The sequence below is a fragment of the Thunnus maccoyii genome, chromosome 12 (genome assembly GCF_910596095.1).
Source record: "Thunnus maccoyii chromosome 12, fThuMac1.1, whole genome shotgun sequence".
Taxonomy (NCBI): Eukaryota; Metazoa; Chordata; class Actinopteri; order Scombriformes; family Scombridae; genus Thunnus; species Thunnus maccoyii.
This window is the reverse complement of record NC_056544.1, coordinates 5,233,022-5,246,215: the sequence shown is the minus strand read 5'-3', so window position 1 is coordinate 5,246,215 and position 13,194 is coordinate 5,233,022. Positions and strand designations below refer to the sequence as shown.

The 13,194-nt window shown below is 37.1% G+C and overlaps 1 protein-coding gene across 4 annotated transcripts in view; it reads right to left on the bottom strand.

Moving 5' to 3' along the window:
- astn1 (astrotactin 1) overlaps positions 1-13,194 on the bottom strand; it is a 392,569-nt gene that overhangs the window by 229,072 nt on the left and 150,303 nt on the right. For all 4 annotated transcript variants that reach the window (XM_042427879.1, XM_042427878.1, XM_042427876.1 and 1 more), the window contains one exon: positions 2,690-2,840. In XM_042427879.1, the coding sequence (XP_042283813.1) occupies positions 2,690-2,840 (151 nt within the window). The remainder of the gene's footprint in view (positions 1-2,689; positions 2,841-13,194) is intronic.

Here is a 13,194-nt window from a genome sequence, read left to right as displayed (position 1 = left end):
TAGTGAATAACCAGCTCGTTCTCACTCCCAACTCGTCACACACTGAAGCTTGGTCAGGACCCTGTGACATCACTTTTTAACGCACTGGGTAACCCTTTGGCAACATTTTTTAATGTGCAGAGTAGTCCGATAGACTTCTGTTGAGCTCCCACAACGTCTGAAATAGACGCCATGAGACTGATGATGTCTATATAAAGGTGACAAATTTCACCACAGATACGTTGAATATCTACATTTCAACACCTGTAATACGTAGCATATTAACATTTCAACAATATGTATCCTATCAACATTTCTGAAGTGACACACTTCACATGACATCTGTATAAGCTGACTTTCTTATTAGGAGGTAGAGGGGTCGGTGGATGGCTTGTAATGTTGTTGACAGAAAGTTGGAAATCAGCACAGAGCAAGGTTCAAGACCACCTTAACGTTTTTATTTTATTTATTATTATTTTTTAACCCAAACCATGATCTTTCCCTAACCCTAACCCAGCAGTTTTCGTGCCTAAACCTAACCAGACCTTAACCACCACATTGTCACACTATAAAATATAATTATTTTTTAACAGTGAATACCGTGATACTGACGCTTAAGGGGTACCCAGTGCGTTAAAAAGTGATGCCACGGGGTCCTGACAAAGCTTCAATATGTGACGAGTTGGGAGTGAGAACGTGTTGGAATAACATTACACTGAAATGAGTCCTTGAATGTATAAAACAGAGACGCTCTGGTGGGGACTGAATGTCCTTGTTGATAGACTGCACAATACTGTAATATGTGTATCTAACAGGATATGTAGCTTTTATATCCAACTAGAATATCTCTTCCAACTAGAACATTCAAACAGTGAGATGCCAGTGACAGTTAGTCTGTCAACCACTTTGGTCCTAACTGAAGGATCTCAGCAACTATGGATGCTGTGATATCTGGTGGAGACATTCATGGTCCCCAAAGGATAAATGCTAAAGATGTTGGTGATTCCCGGAATGTCCCTGTAGTACTATAAGTAAATTTGGCTTTGTCCAATACTTTGTTTTATGACCAAATACTGGCAGAACTCATGATATTCCCATCAGCCTCTGTTGTATTTTGGACCATTTCTCTAATTATGAGAATCAAGATACAAAAAACAAAGCTACACATTTTGGTATCAGTCTGATGTTGGACCATAAAGGCAGAAATATCTGGACACAGAGAGGACTAGGCTTTCCCCCATGTTATTTCAGTGGTTCAGTCAAAAACCATTGATTACGCCAACGAAAATGGTAAAATGGTGCACATGTGTTGATCTTTTTTTTTTTTTCTAAAGCAAAAACACATTGATGTGGGTTGAATGTCACAGCTGACAGTTTGTACAATATTGTAAAATGTCCTGTAAAACTCTTTACACCTTTTCTACTCAACCTGCTATTGTACTTTTTATATGCTGTCACCTTTAAATTCCCAGATGAAAAGTCTGCATGATTCTCAGTCAGGTTTTAGTGAAAAGACATATCTGAAAAGGGCACTGCAGAAATGGAAATGGAATACCTACAATGTATCTAACATCTTATTGTAGCAGAAATATATAGCAGGATACAGAATATGCCATAACTGAAAAAATAAGAATCTGCAATCAAATTTTTGTGCCCTCTCAGATGCATGCAGCATATTTACTGTATCTTAGCCTCAAGTCTCAGACTTAGTGATTGAAGTCAGATGATGAAAGGGCAAGAGAGTAATCAATAAATAGACTTCAGCATTGGTTTTACATGCTTGTCTACTACCTACAGCAACAATTGCTCATCTGCTCTAATGTTACCGTACTACCTACATACATAATTGCTTACATATTCAGATGCATTTTCCCTCTAATCTATAAATGAAACATTTTCCTATTAAAAACATCTTACAAGCTGTTCCCTCTCCTGAAGATGCATTGTAAGAGATATGATGAAACATACTGGATTGCATAAATAGCATCTTCCCAGCCCACCTGAAAGACTCTATTCAAGTGCATCAAAGTGCTTGAAAATAAATTAAATTGTAAGGGGGGGATGGTGCCTGACAGCTTATCAATAGAGGAGGGGGATTTAGGAGAAGCAAAACACTAGCAGACGGTGCTAAGATTCTGCAAATAACAAGACTGGTATTGCTGGAGTCCCTAACAGATGGAGAAGAAAACAGACCTGGCTGCTACATATCCTGGTTGCTAAACACCACCTGGAGGTAATGAATGTGTTGTCAGCGTAAGAGGCATATAAGACAAGAGGCGAAGTCAAACTGTCTATTCAGACACATTACAGAGTACAGGTCTGAGAGTTGTCCTTGATATGGGTCATCTTGACCTGTAGATATGCTTATGAATATTTATACTGGTAGATGGGCTTAAACACTGATGGCCACAAGAGGAAATTTATACATCAGAATATGAACTGGTAGTGAAGAGGCCATATAAGTGCGCATCCTATCAAAAATCCCTGAGGCTCATCTCTACAGATGCAATCGCGTGCTGGGGGTAAGGTTATTCAGTGTTATGCTCTCATATTGTATAAATCATAAAAGGATGTATACAGACTGTATTATATCCTGCAAAGCACTTTGAATTTGATTTGTGTAGAAATATGAGGCAAAGGTCGTGTTCTGCTACTGTAGCTAATGTATGGCAGCTTCCAGCCAGAGTTTTAAAAAAGAAAGATGACTCACCACACATCCGGTGGAGTCCAGCTTTCGGTCAGATATGCAGCGGAAGTTGCGGCTGCAGCCTCCATTATCTTTGGTGCAGTCTCTGACGGGTCCAAATGAGTCCAGGAGCACCTCCAAAGAGTCAAAGGATGAACTGATCATCAACTCTTCTCTGTAAAGGCAGATTAAGAGTGACAAAGAACAGAGAACAGTTGTTCAGTTTTGAGCATCTGTGCAGTATTTCTTGGAGCTTGCTGGGTAAATGAGAAACTGTTGCCTTGCTACAATGTTAAATGTACAATAGCTGTTACAGCCAAATAATTTATCACAGAAAAAATTCCCAAGCATATTTGCTCCACTGATCAATAGCAAACCATATTTACAGTGCTGAACTTTGAGGAAGTGGAGAGCCCAAGAGTCAAAAATAGAAGCAACCGTGCTGCACTGTCCAATTTTATATCCAGTAACTCTTCTCTACCCAAGTATACTGCACCACAACAAAGATGTAGTATGGTTTGTAGTCGATTGTGAGACAGAAGTAGAAGGTACAAATACATCTTTTGAATAAACTGTGATAAAGTTAGCTGCTAGCTGGGTGCGCTATTGTGGATGGATCACACCAACACGTTCACAGCTAGCTAGTACCTGTATCTGATGATGTAAGTTTAGTTCACCACCTAACTCTGCACAGAAAATGAGTTGATGCTGGAGGCCTGGTGACATAATGACTACTTGCAATGACACTTAGAATTTGTTTGCACCAGAATTTAATTTTGCTGTAAAACTCATTTAGATTACTAGACAATTTTTTTTGGTTGCAAAACAAATGTTAGGGGGAATGACAGACACAATAAACGTGCTAGATTTTTGGGTGCAAAGGCAAAGAGTTGTAGGTTTTACAGTATGTTTTATTGTAAGCTAAATCATTAGCATAATTGCAGATAAAACCTTGACTCCATGTGGTGAACTGAAATCCAGATACTGGTATAGACACTGGTGGGAAGGTTTTGAAATTGATTAGCTAGAAAATAATTTAATTTTGTTAAGCACAATTGTTCCACTTTATCACACATGGTGTCAGTTTATTTATATTTAACAATGTCATCCATGTTAATTCATCTTTTATTTCTCAATGTCAGCAAAGTCAGTAATTACAAATATTATTTGAATGATGACTTTGAGAAATATCACCTACAAACAAGGTAACGGTTGTGACTGAAATCCAGCATTCAATTAGTTAAGCCTTGCTGTCTGCAGTATGCAATTTGCTCTCATTAAATTTGATTAAAATATGACATTTCGTTAGATGTTTCAATTCCTTCAGGGAAAAAAAAAAGAACAAGGAACTGTCAAAGCGGTGTCTCAACAATGTGCTTTGCAAGACATTCCGTGACACCTTGTTCTCTATTTAACTCAATCAAGGGGTATCTATTTCCATGAATTACAAATATCAGCATTTAAATTCATTCCGTGTAATCATCATGAGAAAAGCTATGGCTTTTCACAGTACCATTCCTATTCAAAGTAGTAGACTCATGAGATAAAACACCCCATGAATTCATTGCTCTAACCTTGCTCTGAGCAGTCACTTTGTGTTTCTGTGATTTTTTTTTTTTTTTTTTTTTGTTCCACATAAACCTCACGCAAGGTCAATGAGCAGATAGTCCAGCAGGAGGATAACAGTGGTTAGTATTAGAAAGTATTTGAGATTGGTGCTGATGAAGAACAAAGTAGAGAAGACTTCAGTGTTTTCTCACAGAATCTAAATCACAGAGCTATTTCTGCAGAGGAATCGTGTTGCTTATGATAAACAAGAGCTTCTGTAATAGCATCGCCATGAACCTTGCCTGGGTAGAGAAAATGATGACCTCTCAGGCACTTATAAAAATATATTTTTTTCCGACTCCCCACTCTCTCCTGGTTTCCCTATGAGAAAAGACAGAGTTTCCTTCCATTTCACAGTCAACTTGATGTTATCTTACAAACCAATTTTTCTGTTATAATTGCCCATTGCTTTGTTGTCATTTATTCAGAAGGGACCCGTTGAACAGAGCCTCAGCAGATGATGAAACTCACAGCAAGTGTGAATGCTGAAACATTTGGGAACTGCAATTACAGTCAAGACATACACAAATTGGGTGCAACACAATTTACAATTAAAAACCACAAAAAACAAAAAAGGTTTACGGCACTATTGGGGACCCTTAGAGGCCACAACATTCATTACGTCCCAAAACATCACACTGGCCATTTTTCTGTTCTTAGATCTTTAGCAGTAATGGGGCTAAATAGCTCACATTTGTCCTCAGGGAGACAGTAGAATTTCATTTGGTGTCCAAAATTTAAAGAGGGAGCATGAATGAGCTAAGTGAATATATTTCTTGCAGATGAAACATTGTCCTGATCGTTTATTGAAAAACTCAGTGAGTTAACAAAAATATTACCATCAAGCCAGGACCAAAACATTTTTCAAATTGTTACCAAACGATGAGATGATACCAATACCCCACTGTGTCCCCATGTGATCTGTATCTGGATGTTATCAGAATAATGACATGCAAATGCAGAAAGCCTTTGTATTTATACCTGATATAAATAAACATTCTTGTATTCTTGATTGTGCCAGTAATCAGTTCCCAGTATGTAAATTAAGTAGGCAGAGTTGGTTGGAATGCTAGGGATTACGGGTCTTTGTCCACCACTTTGGTCCAAACTGGATTGCCATGAAATTTTGGTCTGATTATGGTCACTTGTGGATAAAGCCTACTCGCTTTGGTGATCCCTGACTTTTCCTCTAGCTCCACCATGAGGTTGGCATTTGTGGTTCAGTGAAATGTCTGAAGAACAATGGATTGCCGTTAAATATGGTACTGATATTCATGCTTTCCAGAGGCGAATCCTAATGACTTTAGTGACCCCCCGACTTTTTATATAGTGCCTAGCAAATCCAAATTTTCAGTTATTCAGTGAAGTGTATAAATTTACAAGACTGACACACATTTCAGAGCCCACAGTCATGTTCTCCAGAGCATTAATCCTTTTAAAATGACATTCTTATACACTTCATTCACATACTGAAAATTTGAACTTGCCAGTTGTAGTAGCCACATCACATGCCGACACCAAGTGGTTTTCTTTTAGCATTAACCTACAAACATTTCAAGTAATGACAGCACACACTTGATTATTGTTTGACAGTTTGTTTGCTCATTTGAGCGGAGACATTTTGGTTGACATTTTATCATTAATATTTCTTACTTGCTTTAAATTATGTTCTACCTTTTTGTTTTTCATGGATCCAGCAGTCCTCCCCTGGCCTGCTCTGCTCTGGTGCCTGTGTGTAATGGGCAGCAGGTGAGATTCCTTGATTGGCTGAGTGAATGATTGGGACTGTGTGAGAGTGTAGGTTGTTCCAGGGAGCTGATTGGTTCCAGCTGCCAAGCTTGTGGTTTAAAAGCCAACCCCCCCCTCCTCAGCTCTTGCAGGCTCTCCTCTCTCCACTTTCAATGAATGTGTTGTTGAAATAGCTTTGAAAATAACAGTCCAGGTTTTGTAGGGGTGGCCAGCATTTTGGTTTAATCTCTTTTCTCCTGTTTTTGTTGAGTCAGGAGTCAGTGATTTGTATTTTCATTTCTTTTGTTTTGAGTAGGTAGTTTAAAGTTGATTAGCTTTAGTTTCCTTTTGTTGTTGGTCTGCTGTTAGCCCACCCTGCAGCCAAAAAAGTATGAAATAATCATTTAAAGGGTTGCAAAATTCCTTGTTGCTGGCGGTTCTTGGGAGCTGGGAAGAGGGGAGTCTTATTTTCATGATGCGCCAGGGTTTCCCCTAGGCCAGGTGAAACATGAATGAGACTCACCTCTTTCCAGTTCCTGAGAACTACCAACAACAAGGAATTTTGCAGCCATTTAAATATTTATTTCATACTCTTTTAGTAACAGCAGGCAGGAAGTGGGAGAGGCCAAATGTGTGTGCTGGAGGGGAGTCTTCCTTTTGGGATCTAGTTAAATTAAATTATTTTGGAGCTTAATGTGTTGTTGTTTTTCTTGTTTGACAGTTAGATTGGTTGTAAATAGTTTATTGATTCAAATATTTGTTTATATTAAGGTTAGTTTGTGATTTAGAGTTAACTGTTTATTAATATAAACTCTCCCTTTGTGTCATGTCAATCAAGTCAGTTATGTTGAGTTCAGTATAGGTTGCTGTTGTTTAGTTGACCCCAATTTAAGTTAAAGGATCCTAGTTTTGAAATTACTTTCCTCTAGTTTTCCCATTTTGGATTTTGAAAAATTAATTTTAAGTTGAAAGTAAGTTGTAAATTAATAACTTGACACTGATGGGACTACACAAAAAGAAGCTGTCAGTGGTTTTTGTCTTGTTAAATTTTTATTTATCTGTCTCCCCGACAAACATATTTGGTATGGTTTGAATGACAATAAACTTGAACTTGACTTCCTCTAGCGCCACCATCCGGTCAAAATTTGACTTTGTCCAATACTGATGTTTTTGACCAAATACCTACCAAAGGAAATGACATTCACATGACATCAGCACAGCCTCGCAGAGCAGCTAGCATGTTTGTAAAGTCTTTGTTGGGTTTTCTTAAGAACATTAAATTCTTTTGAAAAATGTTTTCCTGTGTGTGTGTATTTTAAAAAAATATAAACTTGCAACTAATACGCAGGTCACCTGTAGCCAAATGTAACGTGCTGCAAAACACAGAGTCCTTGTCCAGTTCTGAAGAGAGACTTTCACAATGTTAGATCCATTAGCAAATTCTTTTTTCAACTCCCAACCTCCAGCAGTGATCAAGAGCCTACTTCAGTCTTGTGTGATTCTCAAGGATTTTCACATTCTGTAGGGTCAGACTGTTCATGAAAAATTCACTGACAAAAACAAATTCTCACACTCATGTATGATTCCATAGTCCAGCTTGATCATTAATCTGCTGTGGTCTCAAATTGATGCATTTTTTGCATTTCTACCCCAACTGCTGCTTGACACTCAACATTAATATATAACATTAGAGCAGGCAGCACAACATGAAGAAAGAATTATGTTGTATGGATTTGATTCCTCATTGCTTTTGGTTGCAAAGTAACGCAGGTGCCTTGACTGTTGCCTTCTTTTAATACTGTTCCACACAGCATTAAATTAAAAATACAAAGTGTTGAATGGACTAACAGACAGACAAACATTGTCCTAGTTAGGCCCCAATACTAGAGGGGTTAAAAGTATCAAAAAACTATGAGCCTTCTAATGATCCTCAAATTAGGAAATTGACATTCTAAGTTATAATTGCCTGTAGCATTGCATCCACATGCACTTATCTGATCAAAATGACAGACAATTAAAATGTTTATCTGACCTTACTGGTAATACACAATTATTAACAGAGTACACAGGCATCATTAGAACAAGCAGCCTCATTTAGCCTCATCACAAAGCAAAATGTCCAAATGCTAAAAACCTAAGTAAACATGTATCCAAGACGGTAAAATGCAGTTCATTTTCATGAAAGTTAATTTTAATTTTCTTAATTTTTTTCATGAAAGATATGTTATCCATCTGCAAAAGTAATAGTAATGTCAGCAAAAGAAAAAAAGTTTGATTTAGAGTATGAAGAAATTACATTACTGGTTTTGACAACTTGCATATAGGACACTCTGAAGATGAATGGCTAATAAGCACTACCTGGATATAATTAACATGTTTGAGACACATGTCTGCAGTTGAAAGAGGCAATAAAAATAAGCCTCAATTATGAGCACCATTAACGTGGATAGCTAATCAATAGGAGGGTTAGAAGTAAATGCACGTCAAAACAAGCGGTGTAAAGAACCACTCAAACAACCCATTTTGTCACTGAAAAATATCGTCAAAGGTTTAAATGTCATGTTAAACCCTGCAATTTACCAGCATTAGTTAGTTATTCAGTTCAGAGAGAGAAGTGAAAATTACCATCAACAATGAACAGAAAAAAAATAACATGATTTTAATGTAAAAGTATTGCTAAAGATGACTGCTTTGATGGGTTTAATATTCAGATTATAGAAGATGTAAAACAGATTTCTTTGCAATAATATCCACTCAATTAGCTTTCATACAACACAGGGGCAGAGGAGGCATTGGATGTTAGATTTCCTATTAGCACATTTTGTCTCAGAACCTATGATTTAAATGTAAAAAACATCAATAATACGAAAAGCCCAAATAATATATAAGCTTATAACTACTGAGATTGTCTGAATGTAATCTCAAGGCAATGCCACAAAAGCACAAATAAACACATTAAGAAAACAAAACCCAAGGCTGCTTCTCGATCCAGTCATTTTAACTGCCATGAAGCCAGCCTAATCATGGGAGGGAAGATGATGGCGCATCACTATTTATCCATCTGCCAGGGAGCAAGACAGTGACAAATGATTATCAAACGTGGGAGAATGCAGCTCAAAAGCAGAGTAAATCAGCAGCATCCAGAAGGTGTTAGCAATGTTTCCTTGTGGCCCCTGGGGAAAGCTGAAGAGAGTATTCATCAGATCATGGATCAGAGGGAAATGAGTTACTCACACAGCATCTTGAAGGAAGCTGCCAAATGAAAATAAAATGTGGAAAAAGAAGAGGGAGTTGAAATGTGTAAACATGGAGAAGAGGGGGAAGACAACCGCAAAACCGTGCTCAAAACTGCATAAATGAAGTACAACAGTGCAATCCTACAGGATGTAACAAAGACAACTGGTACATAAAATATATTCCAAAACATCCTGCATTATTTCCAAGAGCAGTATTTAAACCTAGAGGTCGGGATAAAAAATAAATCATATTAATCCCTATTCCTTAGGCCTCAAAAATACAGAGTAAAAGTTTATTCAATGATCCTTTTTCAGTGTTTCATAACTGTAGGAATCTTGCCATCAAAAAAATAAATAAATAAACCTTTGATTTAATGACAGTATGTGTCTGTTATTGCAAGAAAATGGGATTATTATTGAGGCAGTAGCTCATAATCCCCCACCATTGGTACTGTTATTGCTGTTAGTGTATCCAGAAATTAAGACATATGGTCAAGGTATGGTTACAGTTAGACAATTACAACACTCTGTTAGAGTTAGAGAAAGATCATGGTTTAGTTTATAAAAAAAGTACTTTATTAAGGTTAGAAAAATATCTTGGTTTGGGTTTCTTTAGGTTTCCTTCGTTGTCATAGTTGCAGTAATAAAAACCTGGTTAAGGTCAGGGAACTAAAAGTAAACAATGTTGACAGATGGTTGGAAAGACTCAACAAACAGCTATCTCCTGTTTTAAAGACTGAGGTTTTTTTGGTGCGTCCCCCAACCTCCTACTCGTGTGGTGGAGTTTGTTGCTCTATAATACATCACCTGATTTTCTCCTTTGCTCCCAACAGACAAGAGTAATACTTACTGCTTCTCTAGAGAGCTTTGTCACATGAATGTAAAGATATGAAAGAACTGATTTTCTCGGGAGGACATTGAAATTGAACATTTTGAGCTTTGACTGTTGAAGCAAAATTTAATACAACTTCAATAATTTAAAGGCATGTTATATCTGCATGTTATCGATGGCTGCTGTCAATCACAGGGTAAAAATTGAAGTAAAATATGTGACGGCTGACTGGACTTGTCCATTTCCATTTTTGTTTTGAGAACTTAGTCTAAGTGGTTTTAACCAGCTGTGACTTGGACAGCTTTTAATTAGTCACACACACAGTAGCCCCAGATGTATGTATATCTCTACACATCTCTCACTCTCTCAAGTTATTAGCAATAAGCTGGTGAATTTTGCTCTGCAACAAGCATACAGACACTTTCCTTTTTCTAGTTTATGGTTTGATGCAGCATGTACTGAGGGATTCATTTGATGAATAACCACATAGACACTAGTCAATTTTACTAAATCTTACTTTTTTGAAAAAGTTCAGCATAGTAAGATGTCAAATGGCTACAATATTTTAAAAAATCACTGTGTCTAAAAAATGAATCAACATCTGTGAGATACGAATTAATCAAATGAAATTCTGCCCTTTCCATAATGATATTCATGCTCTTCAGACAGAGTCTCATCCTCCAGCTGAGCTTCAGTTCATGTTTTCCGCTTTTATTTCACGGTCATCCTTTCAAATCTCCTCCAGTTTACAGACTCATGTAAATACAGTACTGTGATGAGGAAAATATAATGTTATATCCATTCACTCTTATCCAAACTGTCAGCCATGGTTGGAGATGAACCTTGTTCTTAAACCCACTTTCTATCACAAGAGTCACGGTATCATGTAATGAAACAGTGTGATCTTCTTAGGTGCTCTTTATGGCATTTAGAGTAAAATGTCATTTCTGTTTCTGTTTCCACAATGCAATTAATCACATATAATTATATGCATCATTTTGTATCTTGAGCTACTGCAAGCATGTACTGTATACCAGCATCATCTTAATGTTTTTGCTCTTGTTAACTGGATTATAGTAATCAGCATAAACAGCACATAAATAATTAATCATATGACAAATATCACGACAATCAATGGGTTTTATTGATCAGTACAGCTGATGATTGTTTGTGTACACAAAGATGAAAGGGTCCAGAAACTATAAACTATGAGCATACCCTCAATTACATAAATACCTTCATATACTAGATACATGAGGTTATTCATTATTTGATAAATTAGATTTTTTGTCATAATATATTTCATTCTGATGGTTTATCTGCATCTATACTGCCTTTGGTTAATGTTAAGCCAATTTAGCATAAATTACAAGCATAATTACCTCCTCCTGCGATGCAACATTGCAAATAAAAATTTTGACCTGACGTTGGCGATCCTTCCAATACTCGAGACATTTCACTCAAAACCACAAATGTCAACTTCATTGTGGCAATAGCCATGGGATCACTGAAGTCATTAGGATTCATCATCTGGGAACCATGAATATCTTTTTAATATGCTGTGCTAGTCCATCCAATAGCTGTTGAGATATTTCATTGGATAAGAGACTGATCATTATTTATCCTCCCCGGAGCTACAGATATTTTTCCTTGAACCTCCCTGATTGACTGGGGGAAAATGCATGACCTTCCCTGCACCATAAATAACCATATTTTATTATATTCACAATAAATGTAAGTAGTATTGGAGAAAATAAAAAGCAAAGGCTGACCTTTTCCAGCTATTATGTTTAATAGCAAACTATGACTCTTAAACCTTGGCAAACTACCAGGGCTGCCGGCCCAACTTTAACTTAGCTCCCTGGAGGGTCAACATAAAAAGAAAAAACACAGTCACACCCCAGCCACACCCCTCCCTCTGATAAATAACGAACAGTCCCTTATCAATATCCCTTGACTTGTTTTTGTTTGTATGGGCCATGCTGTCATGGTAACGTAAATGCTGCTCTTGCCGCTGACATTTGGCGGCAGATATGGCTGAAAGCAGTATTTTCTTCCCAGCAACTGTGGAGGCACAAATTCTGATAGGCTAGCAAAAGGGGCTTCTTTCATTTAACCCTTTACATCCAACACAAACTGAATAGGCAGGTTTGACTGGTTTATTTCCTCAGAACTGTTTTGTGAGTTCCGTCACCATACAGTGGTAAAACACATTTCAAAAAGAAAAACGTATTTAACATACATACAAAACGCAACCATTTAAAGTTGTATGTCCCTCCCCCTAAGCCAAAATAACATAACATATGTCACTCCCCAGTGCTTAAAAAAATATTTGACTTATGTACACTGTAATGTTAAAAAAAAAATACAAGAAAACTCCAATGCAATATTAAATGGCTGTATAAAATTTCATCACATACTCAGCACAGTATGCTTTTCTGCAAACCATCAACAAAAATTATTATATGAATAACCACACTGCACACTGCACCCCTGAACAGTCTATTATGAGAAACCTTACACATTACATTTGATGATTGCCTTCGGCACTGAAAAGCACATTAAATCTTGTTCTTCCAATACATTTTGTTTTATTCTATTTTTTATGTATTCTTGTTGTAGGACTACTCCATATTTCAGATGTCCAAGGGCTTAAAATTATATGACAGGGAAAAAATCTGAGTGCCTACAATGCTAATTTGAAAAAAGATGGTGGGTATATTCATTTGAGCAAGACTAATTTTACCTGACATCATTTTCACAGGGCAAATAACCACTGGCAAATTAGGGCAGGATCTGACACACTTGTGCACACTAAGTTGTTGACAAATCATGTTCCAGCATACACTAAAAGACAATTCTCACCACTAATTATATTAGCCTACCTCTTTTCCTTAAACTAATCCTATTCACACAGACTTTATGCAACAACATAATACTATCAAAACAGCTGTAGTCACGCTAACTCTCTAGATGATTCATAATGCTTCTGGCCACTTGGCAAACTTGGTTCAGCAAAGTGTATAGGTTTGTCCTCCCCCAAGGTTATGTGTAGATACTTTTGCAATGGTGTAGGAAGACAACCGCTTGTTCTTTAATTCTGTTAACTAATCTTTGATTCTTAA